The sequence below is a fragment of the Buceros rhinoceros genome, unplaced genomic scaffold (assembly GCF_000710305.1).
Source record: "Buceros rhinoceros silvestris isolate BGI_N320 unplaced genomic scaffold, ASM71030v1 scaffold6820, whole genome shotgun sequence".
Lineage (NCBI taxonomy): Eukaryota > Metazoa > Chordata > Aves > Bucerotiformes > Bucerotidae > Buceros > Buceros rhinoceros.
In genome coordinates this window covers 33,654-53,716 of record NW_010388922.1, presented here as the reverse complement: position 1 = coordinate 53,716, position 20,063 = coordinate 33,654, and the positions used below count along the sequence as shown (strand labels likewise).

At 46.0% G+C, this 20,063-nt stretch overlaps 1 protein-coding gene across 1 annotated transcript in view; it reads left to right on the top strand.

Annotated features, from left to right (window-relative positions):
- Positions 1-6,952: 6,952 nt before the first annotated feature.
- The window catches only part of SGSM2 (small G protein signaling modulator 2), a gene marked incomplete at its 5' end in the record, with an annotated part of 44,775 nt that continues 31,664 nt past the window's right edge, over positions 6,953-20,063 (top strand). Inside the window, one exon of the mRNA XM_010132027.1 lies at positions 6,953-7,028. Within this exon, the coding sequence (XP_010130329.1) occupies positions 6,953-7,028 (76 nt within the window). The remainder of the gene's footprint in view (positions 7,029-20,063) is intronic.

Sequence of the window (20,063 nt, the reverse complement as noted above, 5' to 3'; positions counted from 1 at the left end):
GTTGGGCTGAGGAGGAGCCAGCGGCCGGCGCGCTTCCCCGGGGTTGTGTTCCCCTTATCGCTCCTTTTTTACTTGCTTTTCTGTAGTCGTGAGCTTTAGAGCGGAAAAGGGGGCAAATCAGCGATAGGAAAACTGGCCCTGGGTTACCCGTGGGTGACCTGAGCTGGCTCCCAGACGCTGGAGCCCTGGCAGAAGTGTCTGCTCCTGCTGTGCTAACATCTGCACTTCAGGAAGGGTGCTGCGACGAGGGGAGAAGGGCTGGCTTAGTGTGGGTGGTGGTTCTTACAAACAGCTGTGTGACATTTACGTGATGGGACAATCTGAGATCCATTGGTGGATAAACTGCCAAACGCCCTGTGCCTCGCAGGGGATGGTGGCTTTTGGTCACGCTTGCGTTTGGACTGGTGGTGCCTCAGTCTTAGCAAAGAATGATGCTGTTACCCGGCAGGGCGAGCTCAGTGGGACAGGGCTCGCGCTGCAGAGCAAGGTTCGTGCTGAGACCGCTCCAGCGAGACACTGCTCGGGGTCCCTGCCGGGGTGCTCTGGGAGGAGGTGCTCGGAGGTGTAAGCACGTCTTGGTCCTAGAGCAGCTTCCTGACCATGCTGCAGGTGGAACTGCCAGCAGTGCTACAGGCTGCCTGTCCCTCCTACACGCAAGTACCGTACTTTGCATTTTTGCGATGCTGACTGTGTAACAGCTAGCTGTGTGTAGCTTCTGTTCTTACACAGGAGCGAAGTGGAGATGTGATGCTTCCCATCAAGCAATACAAAGTATTTTTAAAAAGGTAACCATCCTCCGGCTCCTTCCCTTCCCCCAGTTCCTAGCTGGGGAAATTAGAGGCAGCCAGAGAGCAGGATTCATTACAGCTCAAGTGAAAAGTTGGTGCTATGGCCAAGGCTCCTGAACCTGAATCCGGCATCCTAATATTTGTTAGTGTTGAAACCAGAAAACATGAGCTGTTTGAGTCGGTGTAGTTGACAGGAAGTGGTAGAGCAGGGGTAGACACGTAAGGAACGCTCCAGATTGTGGGGCCGTGTCCTGGAATGCCCAGCCAGCAGCTGGCTGCAGGGCTCCGAGCAGGGGCTGCGGGCTGCTCGCTCGCTTAACGCAGCCACCAACCTGCTGCTTCGTTTGGGAATTTTAGCTTAAACTAGGACCTTTGAGCCAAGATAGCGTAGGGCTTGATTGAGAAGCGTGCGCACTCGCTCTCCTGGGTTAATGTTTAAATATATAAATAAATTTGAGAAATGTTTTCCAGCTCTGAACATTGCAATCTTGTGCTAATGTAAGAGATTGAAATGGATTTTCATGATCCAAGCCAGCTCGATCTGAGGAGAATAAATGGTATATATAATTAAAAATGGGAGGCTAATTTGTTTTTAAAATCTCTAAATGTTTTTAATTGGGCTCTAACTTTTAAATTGCTTGAATGATACTTCAAAGTGTTATTTGTACTACATGAGCTGCGTTTTTGGTTTGTCTTTGATTTGTTTTTTTCTTCTCCAAATCCTCACCAGCGCTCTTTTGGAGGATTTATAGTGGCTTGGCTTTTAGGTGGCTGCCCAGAGCCTGCCATCCTAAAATAGCGGTGAGGGCTTTTTGGCAGTTGTAGGAGCGCCCCTTGCCTGTGCGCTGCGCGGGTGTGTGGAAGGGGGCCCTGTCTGTTGTGCTCACGCTTAGACAGGTGCGATCAGGAGGCTGCCAGAGACACTGAGATTTTATTTTTCTTTCAAATAACCGGTCAGCGGAGCCAGGAATTGAATGCAAACTGCTAGTACACCAGCCACCATATTATGATGCCCTTAATGATGGTAATTAACTTTTTCTGACAGGATTTCAAGCTCATTTTTTATTGTCTGTGAAAAGTCAAGCAGCCGCTTACACCTTCGTGTGTGTCGTGGTGGTGTTTGTCTGGGAAACTTGACTAGTCTGCGCCCATTCTCCAGGCGATCATTCCCTCCCCTTCTCCTTTACAGCCACGGTGTTCCTCCCATATTTTTGCATCACCTCGGTATCCAGTGGAGTTCAGAGACAGCATGTTCTGTCTGAGTGGTGTTTACACTAGCCCTATTAAAATCCAGTTGTCTTTGCAGAATAGAAAATAGTTGTCTCCAAAGTCACTTGGTGCAAAGGGTTTTTTACTTTATTTTGTCTCTACCTTTCAGCAAAGACTTTCCTTTGAACAAATTTAGTGGTGTTTGCTTTTTCTCAGATGGATTTTCAATTCCCGCTGCTGAAGAATGTATTTTGTTGGCTCTAATAGAAAGGAGAACATGTAATGCGTTTTGAAAATTTAACTCTACTGGGATTCATGCTGAGGCTGCTTCTAAGTTCACGTTTCAAGCATTTATCTCTCTCTGCAGGAAAATCTGTTGTGACAAGCAGACTCATAAACCAGGCTTTTCTCTGGCCATTCCCTTTTACCCACTGAAATGGCATTTTTTCACCATTTCTGGATTTAAACACCGCACATTTTATAGCTGTGAAACAAATAGGATTACAAGAGCCTTAGTTTCACCCTGCAAAATTTCAGAGTGCTTCAGAAACACGATTGCTCGTCTTACCAGTAAAGTGCAACCACTGCTGGGCAGAAGTACAGTGCTTCTTTAACAGTTGTGTTTACACCATCCAGTGTTTCATCAAGAATAGCAGAGTCGGTGCAGCAGGAGCCATCAGTAGACGAGGTGAGCAGTAACTACACAAACTGAAGAGGGCACGGAAGCTGCGCGTAAGATTTTCTCCTCTGAGGGTTATTCCAGTGTGTTATGAGCGGTGTTCTTTGCCTCTGATGCTGCCTTGTGCTTCTCCAGTGTCCCACCGTGATGCCTGGCTGGGGAAAGAGCAGTTGGGGAAGAATGGTTTGAGAGGTTGTTCCTATGGTGAGAGGTGCTGGGTCAGTCCTGGTCAGAAATCTGTCACTGTATAGTTCAGCGTCATTGCCGTAAGGCACATCCTGTGCTCACTGGAGTAGACCCAGGAACTCAGCAGAGGGATTGAAAGGGCAGGACTGGTGGGTCTCTTCCAGCCCTGTGCTTGTGAATGAAGTACCCTGTAGTCAGTGCATGTTGTATCTTAGTTGTCTTTGTTTTCTTGATCACTTATACCAGTAGGCTGCTGCGAAAATTGGATTTGCTTCCATTTTTAAAGCTTCCTTATAATGAAAAGTTAATAATTGAAGGCATTTCTCTTGTGTTTTTCTTTGGTGAAACTTATTAAATAATACACATATCATGATGTGTGTTTGGGTGCTTCTGAAAGTTTTGGCCTTTGTAGGATGTAGGAGAAAGCCAGAGCAGTGATGCCTTAGAACACCTGCAAATGCTTATCAGTGTCTGTTCGAGGAGCTTGCTTTGCTTTACCTGGGTCGTGCTGCCACCAGGATATCCTTCATTCCTCACGTGCCAAGATCCTTACTTGGGTAGGCAGAGCTTTCCCTTCGCTCTCTCCAGGGCTTGGTAGACTTGGTGCGGGCGGAGCCTGTTCTCTTTTCCAGGGAGAGCAGAGTCTTTGTGGCTGTTGCTGAGGCCTGGAGAAGCTCTCTGTGGTCCCCTGTCCTCTGTGGAGAGGCTGAGTCGCGCTGAAGTCGGTGCACTTGCTGCCTTCCTGCATGCTCGTGCCGCTGGCAGGTGTAAATGAGCTGCCTGGTTCTGACCAGCGGTCCTGTAATGAGCCTCCCCAGGGGCACAGGGAGCAGGAGGGGTGTTCTCAAGGCGATGAATGGCTCAGCAGCTGAATGGAGTTCTTCACCTGTGCAGGTGGGTGGGAGAAGGGGGGGCGGAGGGCTGGCTGTTGATGCCTCTTTTAATGAGATGAATTTGCAGTTTGCTCAGGTTCCCTCGTACCTGCAAGTGAGTGGCTGTGCAGGCTTATGCTCAGAAAGCTTCATTGACAAGTGCCTCTCCAGAACACGGAGGCACAACAGCACAATTCTCTGCAGAGAGCTGCACAAAATTGCGAGGGGGGGGGGAAAAAAGAGGGGGGGGGAAGCTTGTGTTCTATTTGATCAGAAACATTTGATTTTACTCCTTGCCTGGAGCATCCCTGAATGATGTGTCAGTGAGGAGTGATGTGGGATGGAAGAACACTGCATTCCAGCTTTTGAATCTTCACAGCTACTGTCTATGCCCTGGAAGTGTTTTCCAATAACATTCACTAAGGTTGTTCTGTGTTGGGTGGCAGCTGGGGACAGAAACTGGTTGGTTGCTTGCTTGCTCTGGCCCGCTTAGCTCAGGAGGCCCTGGATTCAGAGTCTGCTGATAGCTGACCATATGGTGCTGCTGTATAAAAATTGACTATTGCACCTGGAAGCTTTTTCTACTTTTTTATACACTTTACAGGGTATTACTTTCTTTATACACCTTACAGGTTTTGTTCCTGGACTACAGACCAGCGTTCGAGTGACGTACTTGGCTAATAAAGATGAATGTTTGGGGTATGCCTGGGTAATAGCAGGGAACTGGCCTTTGAGCTCCAGAGCTCTTGCTCCTAGTAAACAACTTTTCTTCCTTGCTGCCGTCAGGAATTGAATCCCAGTTACTGGTCTCTGGGGAGCTGAGGCTGAAGTCACAGACCGCAGGCACTTAATGGTGCCTGAATTCATGTGGTGCATCTCTCTCGTGCTTCCTCTTCCAGCCACCTTAATGCTAGTGGCACTGAGAGGTACTTTTTCCCTTTGGTAAACCAGGCCTTTCATTTAGTGGATTTGCATCCAGTGAAATCAGAGCGGCTTGCAAAGGTTGGGTCACTGTCTGCTTTTCACGGATGGGTTGGCTGAGGCATGGAGACGAGCTGGCTTGGAGGTAGTGGACAACACTGTCTCTGTGCTTGCACTGCAAGCTGTGTGTGCCGGAATGTGCTGCCTCCCACCTGTGAAAATGCAGGTCAGTGTCTGAGCTGGAATTTAAACAGGCAGAGCTGCACCGCTGTCCTGTCCCCTTCCCTTGGCTGTACAGTGATCTGCCTTGGTGCTCTTACCTAGATGATTTCAAACTGCTAGCTGAGGTTTGGAACCTCAAGTTTTGTTGGGTTTCTGCCAAGAAGAACAGACAACAAGCTTTTAAATCAGCAATGATGCAAATAAAAATGTGAGAATAAACATGGGTCAACAGGGTAATCCAGATGCTTCCTGTGTGAGATCCCATCCTTGGGACCTTCTCACACCTTTGCTTCTTTCTTGATATCCTCTTACTCCTCCACTTCCCACTGCTTTACTGTAAGGTCCAAAGTTCTTATAGCCACGTCAGAAATGCCACAGGCAAGAAACGAACAGCCTTGTTAGGAGTTTGTACTGTCAAGCCTCTGTATGTGAACAGTAAACCAGGTTTTATAAAGGGCAAAAGGCTTGCTTTGAAGTCCTCAGATGTAAAACACGTTATCCTTTCAAAGCCTCTTACATATTTGCTTCCCCACCACTGTTGTTTTTGCAACCCAGAGGGCTCCTGTTTGTTAAGAAGCCTGAATTCTGTAGGATCGCCTCGATCCAAAGTTTGGAGTGAAGAGAACGCTGTGTGTTGAAAGGCTCGTGCAGCAAGTGCTGGAGCTGCAGAGTGCCGCCAGCCGGGCTGGGGGTGTAGGAGTGGGCATGGAGCCCTCAGATGATTACCAGGGGAAGGCATGCTCGATGACAGCATCCAAAATTGGCCTTACTGGAGGAAGAAGCCCTCCAGACTGCAGAAGGCACCTTCATAGGCAGCTACTGCCTATCACAGCAGTGCAAGCACAGAGCCCAGCTGTCGATGGAGCATCTGCAGCTTCTGGTTTCAGTGCTGAGCGGGAAGGCTCAAAACCTTTGGCCCTGTCAGCACTGCCAAGAAGTGGTAACCCCACTAGCTGTAGACTGGTTCTCTCGGGTACCAGATTTGGCCTAAAGTGGGCTGAGCGCATGGTTGCCAGCCCTTCCGAGAAGCGCGGGTGGAGGTGATGTGGCATTCATTTAGACAAAGTGTCCTAGCCCTGTAATTATAGCTCTCAAATGAGAGAAGCCCAAAATGATTGTGGATTTGCATCTGGGAAGGCAAGTGCTCTGTGGCCAGGAAGGAGTGAGTGTCTGACAAATGAGTTGGTTGAGGCAAATAGGTTTCATCTGGTATCAGGCTGAGGGAGCCATTGGGGGAGGAATGAGCTAGCGGATGAGTGGAGGCTACTGCAGCCTCTCTTCAAGAGCCTAATTGTAAGATTTGTCTCTTTCCTTCCTTCATTTTTGCAAGTCAGTAATGTGCAGTGCATTCCCTCTGGAGCTTGGCACATCAGCCTTGAAAGTGGAGAGGAACTTTGTTTAAATCAGTAAGAAGTGTGATAAATGTAATTTTATTTTCTGTAATTGTTGAATTGTGTCTAGAAGCTAAAACCGAAGGCACTGTCTTCTCTAGGTACTGTATTATTTTTGTATAGCATCTGGTGCAGCAGAGCTTTGAGAGCATAATTTGTAGTTACTGTGGCATGTCAAGTCCCCAGGCAGGCGACAGGTTGCTGTAAACCTCTCCTGGGATCTATGCCTGTGTAGCTCAGGGATTCTTTGCGCTTGAAAAAGAGCAGGATGCCATAAATGGAAAGAGGACATGGAAATACATAATCTTATTTCATGAGCAGAACTAACCATGTGTAGGAAGGCCAAGCATGAATCGTAGCAAAAGTTTTGCACAGCCCTTTGGATCGCCTGCTGAAGAAGTTCGCCAGAGGGTCCTCAGGTCACTCTGAAATAATTCAGCCTTTTATAGGGGCACACCCCAAATAGACCTGTCCTTGTTCTACCAGAGGTCTCTCCCATAAAAAGCTGCTCAGGTTTGTCCTTCCTTTCCGTCCTTAAATGCTTCTGTCCTTCCTTCCCTGCAGAGCGGAATTTGCTTGAGTGCTTAGTCTTTTGGTGATGGGGAAAGGGCAAGCGAAGGCTGAAACTGGAACTCCCAAGTGCTGTGCTGGGATCTTATAATCTGTTCTTTCTCTTTGTTTTAGGTAAAGCAGATCATGGAAGAAGCTGTCACCCGGAAATTTGTACATGAGGACAGCAGTCACATCATCGCCTTATGTGGTAAATGATGCGCGACAGAGCTAACACTACATAATCTTGCTTTTCCTATAGAAATGTATTTTCTCTGCTGTCAGAGGTAAATGCAGGGATTAAAATACTAGAAATCATGGAATACAGGCCCCTGTGACCTTTTCTTTACGTTTGCTGTGTCTGTGGGTATGTTACAAGTAAAAAAAATACCTCCTACTAAAATGACTAAATAAGTTCCAGTCCAAACCAAGGTGATTTACTCGGAAGCGCTGGCAGGTTTGAAGATAACTTCATCTCCGGGCTGTATTTTTTCACAGTCATGGGTTAAATCTGGCAGCTACCTCCCAGCTTTCCCAGTACTTTTTGTAAGTTGTCTCAATGTGTTTGAAGAATAAGATGTCTCATTTTGAGTACAGGTGACAGAATCCACCCCAAAAGGTCATTGAAAGAGCTGTTGTCATTTTTAAAAGAAGAAACAGTGGAAATCTCAGTCTCTCTCTGGCTTTTCTAGCCAGCGTCATGCCACTGGCTAACTGGCTGCTTTCAGATCTGCACAACACTCCCCTGCTCTCTGCAGTGCGCTGGAGGCTGTATTACATAAACGGTGCATTTGAGAGATTGAGGTCTAGGCTTTGGCATTGTGGACATTCTTCTGTATTTTTTAATATAATCAGTGAGCCATTACGTTAGTGATTATTCCTCATGGCTATATTTGGAAGTTACATTACCAAGAAGCAGCAAGAAAATAAAATTTCTTTAGTGATAACATCATGTATACAAAGGGCAGCTGATGTTTCAGAGCACTGAGTTGATTAAAGTCTGAATAAATTCTAAAATCTGGTGGTGGTTTGCTGGGCCCTGCACACTTAGACTGGTGTGTATGTGTGTTGGGGTGATGGAGTGAAGCAGATCCTGCATGGGTGGGTAAAGGATGGTCCAGTGCTCGATTTTCAGCAGAGGTCAGCTCTCAGAAGGTCATGCCAAGAGCTCCTTTGGGGACTTAGCCACTTAATTCAGTGCCTGAGAAGCAGCTGTTAAATGCTTATTCAACAGTTCTGAAATCTAGCCCATAATTTACTAGGGCTAATAAAAATTTAACGCTATTCATCAGACTTTGATGTGTGGAGAAACATCACAGCAAGATGCTGCTGAGAATTAAAGCTGTGTACAACTGTAAATATGCGTGTTGGCCTGTGAGTTCTTGGCTGCTTCCTCTCCGTGCTTCAAACTGAAGACTGGGGAGCGATGCTGGGAATGATTGGAGAACAGCCACCACCTAACCGCTTCTGGATTTCACCGAATGGAGCCTTCGCAGCCAAGCATGCCCAGTTATGCGTTGATGACAGGGGAGAGGTTAAGAAGAGTGGAAGTGAGATTTGCCTTTGGAGATAAGTGGACTGTTTAGACAAAGTATTGGCATGTATTACTGAAAGCCGGAGTCGGAGCACAGTCACCTTTCCCTGCCACAGCACTGAAATTCCCCTTGCTCTGCAGAGCGTGGCTAGTGTGTGTGCAGGGCTGATCTCTCTCTAGCCTGCTTGCTGTTTGCAACTTGCCTTTTACTTACAGCTTAGGAGAATTTATTCACCCCTACGTATTCAGTGCAGGAACGCAAGATCTGGCTGTGCTTTCCAGCTAATGTTCGATTTGCTGTTAATACAGACTGTAGCTGTTCCCTCCATTTTGGTTGTGTTAAATATTCCCCTTTTACCGACTGTACAGAGGAGAAAAAGTAACTGAGGAAAATGGTCCCAAGACAGGAGCAGGGACAGGGCCCCTGAACCAGAGCCCTTGCTGCAGGCTGCCTGTTTGATCTAGAGAGCTCCCAGTGTTGAGTGTCCGTTCCTCCTTTGACATTATATTCTGTGAGATGTGCTGCAGTGTTGATGTAAGGGGTAGTCGGGTGGCTGCTAATTCTGTTAGAATCTGCTTGGGCAAAATTAGGAATACTGTAAAATCTTCTTAATATTTCTCACTTCCTCCCACTGTGATTCCAGTTGGGTTTGTGGTCTGAATTCTGTAGGGTTTGAAGAACTAATAACTCTCCATGAGCTGCCTTATTACTGCCCAGCAGTCCTGCCGATACGAAGGAAGTATTCCAACCTGCAGCCACTTAGAATGTAGGGCTTAATGAACTCTAAACCAGAAGTGGGTGAAGCTGAATGTTCTGCTACCACTTCAGCTAATTGAATGGAGAAACCATTTCCAGCAGATTTGGCTAACAGCTCCTGGCTGGGCTCTCCTGTGTGTGCAGTTCTTCCCTCCCCTACTCCGGTTTCATCTGCCTCTTCAAGAGGTTTTTCCCTTCTATTTAAAATTAGGTTGGCATGAGTCACTTTCAGTGAATCTTTGTTACAAATATAGAATTCTTGTGAATCATTTCACTCTCCTGCAAGGCTGAGTTTAGCAAGAGTCTCTTAAATACATGGTAGCTGATTTTCAGGGCCTGACTGCATCAGTAACTGAAAATGTCCTCGCTCTCTTAGGTCCCAGCCAGCTGAAGGTGCCCGTTAAGTAGTGTGTACCACTTTCCCCACACTGCTAGGTGCCTTCGTTTCAGTACACGGAGTTTGTAAGGACAAGGAACTCCAAGGCTGAGATGACAGACTCAGTGTTCACTGTTCAGCCCCATGCTGGACCACAGCATCTCTGAACAGAGCTTGGGTGCGCCGTCTGTTAAGGTAGAAGGCAGTTTTCCGTGTCAGATGACTGCAGGACGTGGAGCCTGAACGGGTTTCCCCACAGCCTGGCCAGCCCTTGACACGTGTCTCCATGGTCCTGTGTTGTAACCACAAGACTCTGCTTAGTCTGTATTCTTCACCAGCATGACCGAAGAGAAGGAAAACAGTGCAGACGCTTCCATCCTTGGAGGGCAGTAGTGAATGCGGGTGGTTTTGTATTTGTTCTCGACCCAGTTTATAACCTCGTTACATTCCAGCTGCTCTTTCATCCTAGCTGTTTCTAGAAGATCTAGCTCTGTGATTCAGAGCTGTAGCACAGAGTCTCTGGACTCTGTGCAGTGTGGCTAGTGTGTGCCATGCTGGGACAAAAATTCCAGATTCCTTTGGGCTGCAGGTTGCTGTTGAGTGAATTTCACCACTAGTGTGTTGTCAGTCCAAGTGGTGTAATGAAATGACACAAGCTCGGGGGATATTTGTAACATCTTTAATGGACAGGCGTTTCTGTTAGAAACTGGATGTGGATGTTTTCAGCCCGAGTTATCTGGTGCCGTTTCCTTAGTAACGGTAGCTGACATTGCCTGACGTAGGGACCATGCCTTGCTGGTTCAGCCAAGTCCATCTCTGCCGGCCAGGCACTGCCACTCTCCTCCTGCATCCTTCCTTTCACCAGCTTGCCTGAAGGTTCCATGGCTGGTCACGTTCTCGCCAGACAGAGCAGCCCTTCCCAGCTTTTACTCTTCATTGGATTTACCTCCAGTCTTGGTTACAGTCCTTCAGACGCATTTGAAAATATTTCTTTTCCCTTAACTCGGGATCATTTAATTACTTTGCCTTTCGAATCCATTCTAAAGCTGCATTTTGTCTAGACAGAAATGTTTTTCCCCTTTTGCAGAAAGGGGAAAGCAGAAAATTTGCTATTTCTGAATGTTAAGTTACTGTTTTGTCTTGATAGATTTGTGGAGGATCCTCACTGCAGAACCCGCAGTTCCATGAGCGGGTCCGTTCCGGATTGGATGTGCAGAGAAGAGGAACAGGGAGTCTCTCCTGCAAGAGAAGGCTGGGGAGCGGGGCTTGCTCAGCCTGGGAGACAGGGCTGTCCCCTGGAGCGAGCTGCGTTAACCTCCATTTCCATTATGCATTCTCTTATTAACTGATTAAAATTACTGGCTTTTCTCGGTAATGCTGTGTTTAAATATCACAGATCTAAAAAAAGAAAAACAAAACCCGTGTCACAATCTGTCCGGTAACGCCCGAGGAAAGTTAATGTGGTTTGACTGCGGGGCTGGATCTGAATATTAAATGAAGGTGTTTGTGCATGATCTGTGACTGTGTTTAGTTGTGTGTGGCCCGTTCTACAAGAGGAGGATGTGATCGCTGCGCAGGGGGAGCCGTGACCTGATGAGTCCATGTTAGTGAGCAGCCCCTGAAGCAGTGTTCTCTCTCAGTGTGAGTAATACCCTGGAGAGATGGCCTCAGGCCTTTCAGCTGCCCTCCAAAGGGAAAGACACTTGCCTGACAGGAACCCAGTGCCAGCTTGCCCAACCACCCGTCCAGGCTTCTCTGGAAGCAGCTGCTTGCAAAACCTTTGGTAGCTGCTGGACATGGTGGTGGAGGAGGTACACGTGGCAGCCGGACAGTGCCGTGCGTGCGCCTTGGCTTGGTTAATCATTAGTGTGAGATGCCTCCTTCTCGGAAACAAGCAGAGGGAAGTGTTCACTGAGCAGCTCCGTATCGTTATCCATTCACAGTGAAAAGACTGGCAAATGCTGAGAAACAGATTCCTCACCAGCACTACCAGGTACTCCTGCAACTCAGACACGTGTGTTACAGGAATCTAAGCTGCTGGTGTACAGAAGGGTTAACCACAAAAATGTGGTTGGTGATGGAACTGTTCTCTTCATTGGTCTTATGATGACTTGTTATGCCATTTTGCACAAAGTTAATTGTGTTTGAAAGAGAAGATCTAATTAGGAACCAATGACTGCATGATGCTGGAGTGAGTGTTCTGTTTTTTCTCGCTCGGGACCTGAAATCCAAGCAATTATCAGAGTCACCAAACGTCACAATTGCAGCCCCAAGCAATGAAAAATCATGACTCAGAAATCTTTTCCTTCATGGTCCTAAATTACAAGGCTGGATTAAAGTTCATGACAGGAAAATAGAATCAACTGTGGAATAGAAATGTATTTCTGAAATACATTTCTTATCCGGTGGCATGCTTCAGAGCTTTCAGAAGAATATCGAATAGCCACAGACTTGCAGTAAAATCGTGGAAGGCAGCAATGTGGGAAACTTCTTTGTTTATTTTTAAGGTGAGAAATGAGTTCCTGATAGAAGCCCTTTCTCTGCCTCCTATTTGAAGTACGGCCACAAAGTGCTCACAGCTGAAAGGAACAGGAGGTCGATCTGAAGCTACTCTGGTCCTTGCTGTGTCCACTCCACAAGCTGTTCCCATCAGTTTCCATTGGAGTTACAGCTTCCCAGTTCCTCCGGAAATCAGCCCCGTTAGGAGGAGTTGCCTTATGCTTTGGGTTTATGTGATTCCCTTGAGGCTTCTAAATAGCACAATGCTACTAGATTTCACCAAAAAAAAAAAAAAAAAATTCGGTTCCCTCTCTTTTTTCCTTAGCTCGCAGAACTGTAACTTAGGTAGAAATGGATGGAAATAACCAGAGTCTAACCAGGCAATCCACTATTTTAATTTTTTTTTATTTTCTACCAGTGGCATTGATATTTTAAAGAATGTGGTTAATCTGCCATGGAAACATAGGTCCCTTAAACACAATGAGAGCCTCCTTGTATTACTAATCCTATCTGGAAGACAAATGGAACGGGTTCAGTGATTAGTAATGCTTGTAAAATAGCTTACAGAGATTCTAGCTCGCCTCATAAACACGTTAGCTCAAAGAGAGTGTCGGAGATGATCATAATTGGGAGGAGGCAAATATTTTTTTCACACAAATTTAAAAGGTTTTTGATTGTGCGCTGATGATGACTGCGTTAAAGTAATGAGTGGTGTGCTGTAGAGGAGAGGAGAAAAAAGAGTGAATGTCAGCGCCGATGTGAAATCAAACAGCTTTTGAACTGCACGTGGTTTTAGTTTGGGAAGTGAAATATATTCTCATGCTTTTTAGAGCACTCTACTAAACATTTTGCTTTAGACCTGGGCTGTCAAATTGAACCATATTCCATTATTTGGAGAAACATCAGTAATTTTAATTTATCCTTAATAGCGTTTAATGGAAACACTTCCATTTTCTGGAGGTTATTGCGATCCTTGAAGCATAATGGTCAAAGCTTGAAAGAGGAGCAATCACCAGCTTCCAGCCCTGATGTTTCCCAGCCAGAGCTAACTTTGGAACTGAGAATTGTTCATTTAGACTTTTTTTTCTCCCAGTGATTTATTGAAAATATTATGTCTGTGTCCCGTTTGTGTGGCAGAGCAAAACACAAGTAGCTTGAGTCCAGGTGAATTTAAACCACACGGTTATGTTTGTTCAGGTCCCAATAACTGCTGGTTTTGTCTTGCTTCCTGCAGGAAGCGTTTGTCTGATATGGATTCAAACCAAATTAAATTATTTTATAGTGTGTTTTCAACATTTCTCTAAACCTCCAGGAGTGAAACGAAATTTTTTTTTTTAGTCATCAGGTGCAATTTTACTGACGGACTCTTGAAGGCAGAGACTTGTTACCCCTTAAACAGCTGGATGGGACCTAGTTCTGTGCAGTCCTGGTCACAGGCAGCGTCTCTGTGCTGTCGTAAAATAAAAGTACTTGGTGGTCTTCTAGCACCTATCACCTTGGTATTTTCCTTTGAATGGATTCCAAGAGCTGTAAATAACACTAATAAGATACTTTAAAGGTCTTTATTTTGCAGCTTGAAGTGAAAATGAAATAAAATACGCAAACAGTTTGCCCTCCTGGTTGATGTACCTTTGGGTATCTTGACTTCCCAGCTGACTGGTCAGGATTAGAGCTGCAGCAGAAGCCCGTTGCCTTTTCGCTCCCAGAGACACCCGCCGCTTAGCAGTGCTGGTGGTGATCTTACACAGCCATGGTAGGGCTGCTGCAAATAAGAGTGTGTAATAAATAAACCAGATGCGTGTTGAAGCTTCAGATGTCCACAGACTTGAGGTGAGATGAGAAATGGGTAAAAGAAAGTACTGAAGTCATACATCAGCACTGGAAGAAACACATCGGCACAGATAACGTGGATGTGTGGGGCCATTAAGGGATGCCCAGTCGTAAAGCTTGAGTTGTATTTAACTACTGAGGCATTAGCTTGAGGTTGTGATTCTAAAGAAACTACTTAATTGGACTTGACTTATACTCTTGCTTCCTACTCTTCTATTCTACAAAGCAGTTTGTTTCTCGGTACTAAGGGTACCTCCTCTGTCTCTGATGTGAACTCTTTCATCGTGGAGGTTTATGTGCTTAACCCTGACAGTGATTGCAGCCCTGAAAATTAATAAATGGTCGCAGGTATCTTTCTATCATTCTCACGCCATACTGTGGTATTTAAATCACAGCACTAGGGTCTGAGGAAGATATTATTTCAAAATGAACCACCTTTTTTAGTGCTTTTTGTTCTGATAGGTGAGGGTGTCCTTCCATCTCAGCTGCAGTGGGTGTTGCAGGCTCGGGTTGGGGGCTGGTGGCAGTGAGAGCTTGGCTGTAGCACAGCTCCCTCCCCCTTATCCCTGCCTGGTGTCCCACGAGCGTACTTGGGTTTGTCACGTGAAGTCCCTTACTTGCAGTGTGGCTGTATCTGGGGAGTCTATGATCCTTGGCATTTGAAGACAGAATGTCAAATGGGGGTTAAAACTTAAACATATGCTTGATACTTGTTTTTTTTCCCCTCTCCCATGAAATGCATGAGGCAGTACCCTTTGGACAAAGGCACAGGCTCCGATATCTCCTCTGCAGTCCTTTGCTCCTGAGCGAGGGCGCGGGTACAGCTGGGTGTCTCACCTACTTGGTATGCGCTTCTCAATGACAGCATGCTGTAGCTCGGCAAGAAACTTGGTTTCAAAGTGGGCAGCTCTGGGATGAGCTAGGCAAAGCAACAGCAGCTGGAGATCGTGAGCATCTCATTGCTGCTTCATCATTCTCCTCTTTTTGCTTGTTCTTATTTTCTTCAGCCTCATGAATTCAATTCCCTGTGCACAGTTTCCATGAAAACAAGGTATTTAGCTGTGGTATTTCTTCCTGTCTAAGGAAAATCTCATCTGCTAAATAAACCCCATAAATAATGCTTTCACAGGCCGCCTTCTCTCTGCTTACCACCCTTCCAGCCCCATCCCTAGAGCTCTCTTATTTCACACTCCATTGAAGTCCCATCAAGATTTTCATAAAGGCAAAAAAGGGGAAGACTGGACTTGTTCACCTGACCCTACAAGAAGGAGCCTTGTTGAAGTCATTAAAAAAAGTGAAATTTTGCGAAGCTTGTTGGGGACTCTGATTATTTGGACCGTGAATCAATAACATATCTGCACTTAATTAAATTCAGTGGTGGGTACTGCAGGGGATGTTCCTCAACGCTCACTGCAGTTAATGAATTTTTAGATGGCTGCTGTCAGCTGAACTATACAAGGGAATTACCTGAGCTGTGCTGATTTATTCCAAGTACAGTGCTGCTCTCCCAGTCTACACGTAATGAATATCTGCATTTTTCTGTAGTCAGTTTTTGTGTGTATGTATTGGTGGTGGTGACAGGAGGCAGGTTTGGGATCTCGTCGTGCTGTGCTCAGAGAGCTTGCAGCAGGTCTTTAGCCATGCACAGACACACATAGACATAAAAGCAGGTGTACGTGTGTACAAACTACCTGTCTGTACACAGAACTAGCTGTCTATATGCAAAGCTACCTGTCGAGGGCTTGCCAGTGTTACCACTTCCTCCAGAAACAGCTAAGTCTCTTTTTATGTTTTTTTGAGTGTCAGATTCCCAAAAGGGAAAAGTTATTAATTTTCTTTAAAATAGGAGGATAACTTCATTTTCCAATCCTCTGACTGTATCCCCTAAAATGTTTTGTGTGCTATCTTTTTAGGCAGCAATCTGAGCTCTGCATTCTGCAGTTTGCAGTTCCAGGGGGGTTACCTATTTTTGGTTTCTCAAAAATAAGGAAAAGTGGGTTTGCAGAGACCCGATTTACCCAACCCTCTAGCTCTCTTCCCTCAAAGTAGTTCTCTATCAAGATTATTTTTTCCCAGCCCCAGCTCTGCTGTGTGTTCTCGATGTCATCTCCATCACGTGCTGGTTGTGGTTTATGCTCGTGCCGCTGAGCGTGCTGGTAGTAGACAATCTGGGATTTCAGCGGGTGGAAAGTGGGTGCTAGCGCACCGTGGAGCGGGGAAGAGGGGCGTCCGGGCACCCCACACCCGTTTGTGTGTTCGCTTGAAGTGTCTTGTCGTTTCTGACGCTGTCCAGCAGAACAGCAGGAAGGGGTATGGTGCATTCAGGGTAAATGAGTTAGTTCAGTTTGTTTTCACCTGTTCCCACAAGCCTACAAGGTGAGTGCTGGGAGCCTGTTGTGAGAACTGGTGTCAGTCTGAGAAGCGATGCTCGTGCCCTGGCAGATTACCAGAGTGCCAGAAGCGGTAAGCAGCCAAACTGCAAAGGGAGGGTTTGTGGAGGCTTTCCAGCATAGAAAAGGAGAGACTTTCCTGAGGAGACGTGGAGGTTTTGGGGAAGAAGAGTCTGTAAATGCTGGATTGTTTCACCGTAAAAAGTGTGGTTTTACTCTTTCAATCTGATGGTTAGAAAATAGAAATCTAGTTTTTGTGGTTGACATAGAAGAGAAACAAAAAGAGAAAAGGTAAGTGGAGCTAAGGAGAGTCCTCAAATACCTTCTATTTTTCCTCCGAAAGCCATTTGAGCACCACTGACAAGGATCTCTCATGTCATTTAGAAGATTCTGCAGCTTGAGGTGATTCTCTGCAAGTTTGTTCAGGTTGAGTTAAGGTTTCCTTTTTGACCGAGCTTGGCTCCGGGTGCAGGAGAGCATGGTTGTGGGTGGTGGTGACAGGGTGCAATGCGAACAGTGTCACCTTTGGACACAATAAAAAAAAAAAAGCCCTCCTGGGCTCTTCTGCACAGCTGACCTCTTTACCTCATGTGCTGCGAAGCTGTTTTGGCTCTGGGAGGGGTGTCCTCCTGGCATCATACACTGCAGAGGTGACAGCTGTACTGTCCCCTGGGCAGGGATAGGAGGGCATCTGTGCTGCAGGATGTACTGCCCTTCTTGCGTGTTTCATAGTTTAACTGGATAAAATCCACTGGGTGTTAGAAAGCTAATTCAGATTAGGTCAGATGTGGATGTAAAGCCAGTTAGCTGGTCTGGATCAATTCCCTTGTATAAAGGAGGCTGGAGAGAACAGTTGGAGATGAGGCAGTACAAACCCTCAGTCTGTGGGTGAAGTAGAGGATAATGATGGGACTTGAAGGTCACACAGGCTGGAGCTGTAACCAGAACCCGGATCTGAGGGTGCCTGGACACAAAGCATTAGTCTCATGCCATGGAACGTACATTTTGAGGCCGTCCAGCAGCTAATTCCAGTGTCTCTCCCCTTGCAAATAACCACGACACGCATATTACAGTCAGCTGGGGACTGATGTTATGCCAAGTCCTTGTGATGAGAAATGTCACAATGGAATAATTAAATTTTGGGGCTTTAGGGACAGTCACTGTGGAAATTGTCCTCCGTGGCAGCTGCAGCATTTATTAATAATTAAAGCTGTGCCTGCTGTGCTTTTCACTAAATTTGTTTCATTAATATTTTATTGTTTTAAAGAAAGAAAAAAAAAACAACAGTGAAGGTGGGAAGAGAGCCTGTTTCCTAAGCAACAGCAATGCGCTTCTTTGCAGTTATTTTTAAAGGCAGGTTGCTTCATTTAAGATTTGGAACCAATTATGCTGCATTGCTGCAGGCATCCGGAAAGCTGCTTTTCTTTATTCATTTTCTTTATTTCTAATTGAAAGACAGAGCAAAGCAGTAGGTGGGTTAAGAGTTGTTGTGATGGTTGCTAGACAGGATCTATGACTGCGATGGGAAGAACATCCCTGTGCTGTCATCACTCTTTGTTCTTCCTGTGCCGCTCTACCTGGCCTTGCAAAACCCCATGAGCAACCAAGCAGTGCCCGCCCCCGCTGCTGCCTCCGTGTTAGATGCACAGATGCTCCCTCTTCCTTTGAGAAGGGCCAGCCTTGCTCGCAGAGATGTCATCAGCACTGGGCTCCCGCTTGTTTAAGGCCACAGGCATTGCCGTCACCACCTACGGCTGTCCTGTGATTGCAGCAGGTGTTTCCTGGTAGAAGCTGGCTGCCGAGGGGTCAGGCGGGGATGTGTCCGTGTGTCCTGGCCCTCCTTTCAGGGAACAGCGCCGTGCTTAGGCTTTTGTGTGTAGTATGGGCGAAAAAGCAAGGGGGTGGTTGTGTTCTGAGGCAGTGGTTCTGGCTGGGAAGTGTGGCAGCGTGGGAAGCAGCTTCAGACTCGCTGCTCGGTAGCCTTGTTTGGTGCAGTCGAGCTGGTGTCCTACAACAACAGGAGTCTGCCAAAGCTGAGGCCTCTGGCACTGTTCAGTTGTTGCCATACAACATCTCAGCGAGTCGGGTTTTTCTTCTCCTGGGGTAGGACCGCTCTGGGCTCAGCCTGGACAGGACCACCCTTGCAGACTGCTGGGACAGTCAGTTACTGCAGGAGAGCCCAGGGCCAGCCGCACCCAAGCCCTGCTGGTGGAGGGGTTATGGATGTTTACTTCTTGGGGATATGATTGAGAGAACAAATAAGGTGACTTACTGTCCATCTCACAAGGGGAGAAGATCGAATAGTTTTCCTTCTCTGCTTCCAGATAAATCTACTTACAGATAAAATGCTGATAAGTACCTTGTTCCTCAGCTCCTGATGTCTTCTGGGTATTTAAGAATGCTATTCTTTCACTGCAAAAAGTGGGATAAATCTATACGTACTTTCTTCTACTTTTTATCAGTCTTATCTCGGTGTGTTTGGCTGGCTCTCAGTATGGGTTTATACAGTGCTTGATGCAATGGGACCTTAGTCTAATCCAGAAAGTTAGAAGCATTGTTTTTTAAATTTTTTAAAAAATTTATAAACTCTATCCATCCAAAGAGCAGTTTGTTGGTGCCATTTAAAGTGGAACTGGAAGGTAATAAGCAACTAAATGAGGGATCACAAAAAAAGGTGAATCACCCTATTTTTTTCAGAGATTGTGGGTGTAAAAGTGTATGAACACCTTGTAGCAATCAGTGAGGCTTTATTTGGGTTACAGTGACATAGAAATAACATGAGTGGGCCAGCGTTTCTTTTGTCCACTTTCTAACCCATCAGCATCTTTGTCTGTTTGCCCTGAAAACAGAACAGGGTGTGGATTTGCACCGCGTGAACATTTATGCTGACGACACCAACTGAATGCTCAAATGCTCTTTATTTATTTAAAAAATAATATTAAGATGAAAAGCCAGCAACAAAACAAAAGAACAAAACCTTCATTCCAGCGAGTAGATGAGACATGCTGTTTGGTTCAGAGCAGCTGCGCTGCTTTCCAGTCTCCCCAGTCACTTGTTCACTGGAGGATGGCTCTGTGTGTGCGCAGGGTGTTCCTGTGTTTATTTGAACTGCCCCTGTTGTTCCGGTGTTGGAAGAAGCCGGTGGCAGCACAGCGCGTCACGATGCTGTGCTTCTGGCAGGGTTGCCAAAGGCATTTACGTGGTGTGTTTGAGATTAGGCAGCTCGAGGAGAGCCTATTAAGACATGCTTGATGTTCGTTGGAGGTTGGGTTGTGGTGGTTCTTGTATAGGTGGTACAATAAGGGAATACATCAACTTTATTCTGAAGAATTTGCAGTATAAAATAAACTTTGGGCTAGAAAGGAGGCGAAGAGAGAATGTCGACTTCTCTATTTTGCAGAGAATGAATTCAGGGTACACAATTCGAAGACTTGGCTTTGCTAACTCAGTTTGGTTGTATCTCGATAAAAATCATTACAAATGAACAATCCCAAATCCCCACACCATCAGTATGGAACTGCACTGGCTGTCTCATGGGGAAATTAGGGCTTTCCATGGGAATTTTATCTTCTGTCAGATTTTAGCCAATGTTAGCTTAAAAACACATCTGCCTTCACAGCTGAAAGCGAAGTAGCGGCATGGTTATCCCACAGCGCACTTCCAGTTTGTTTTTCTCGTGCTGTTTTCTGCACTCTTAAGAGCAAATGGTTGTGCTTCCTGAACACACATTAGGTTAATTTGTGTAGTGAGTGATAGCAGGAACCCCTTTAGAGTTTTCTTTGTTCCTGTGTGATAAGACACAAAATATGAAGTTGTTAGTACCTCATAAATACTTTCGTTAATTTTTTTGTTCGTTCAGC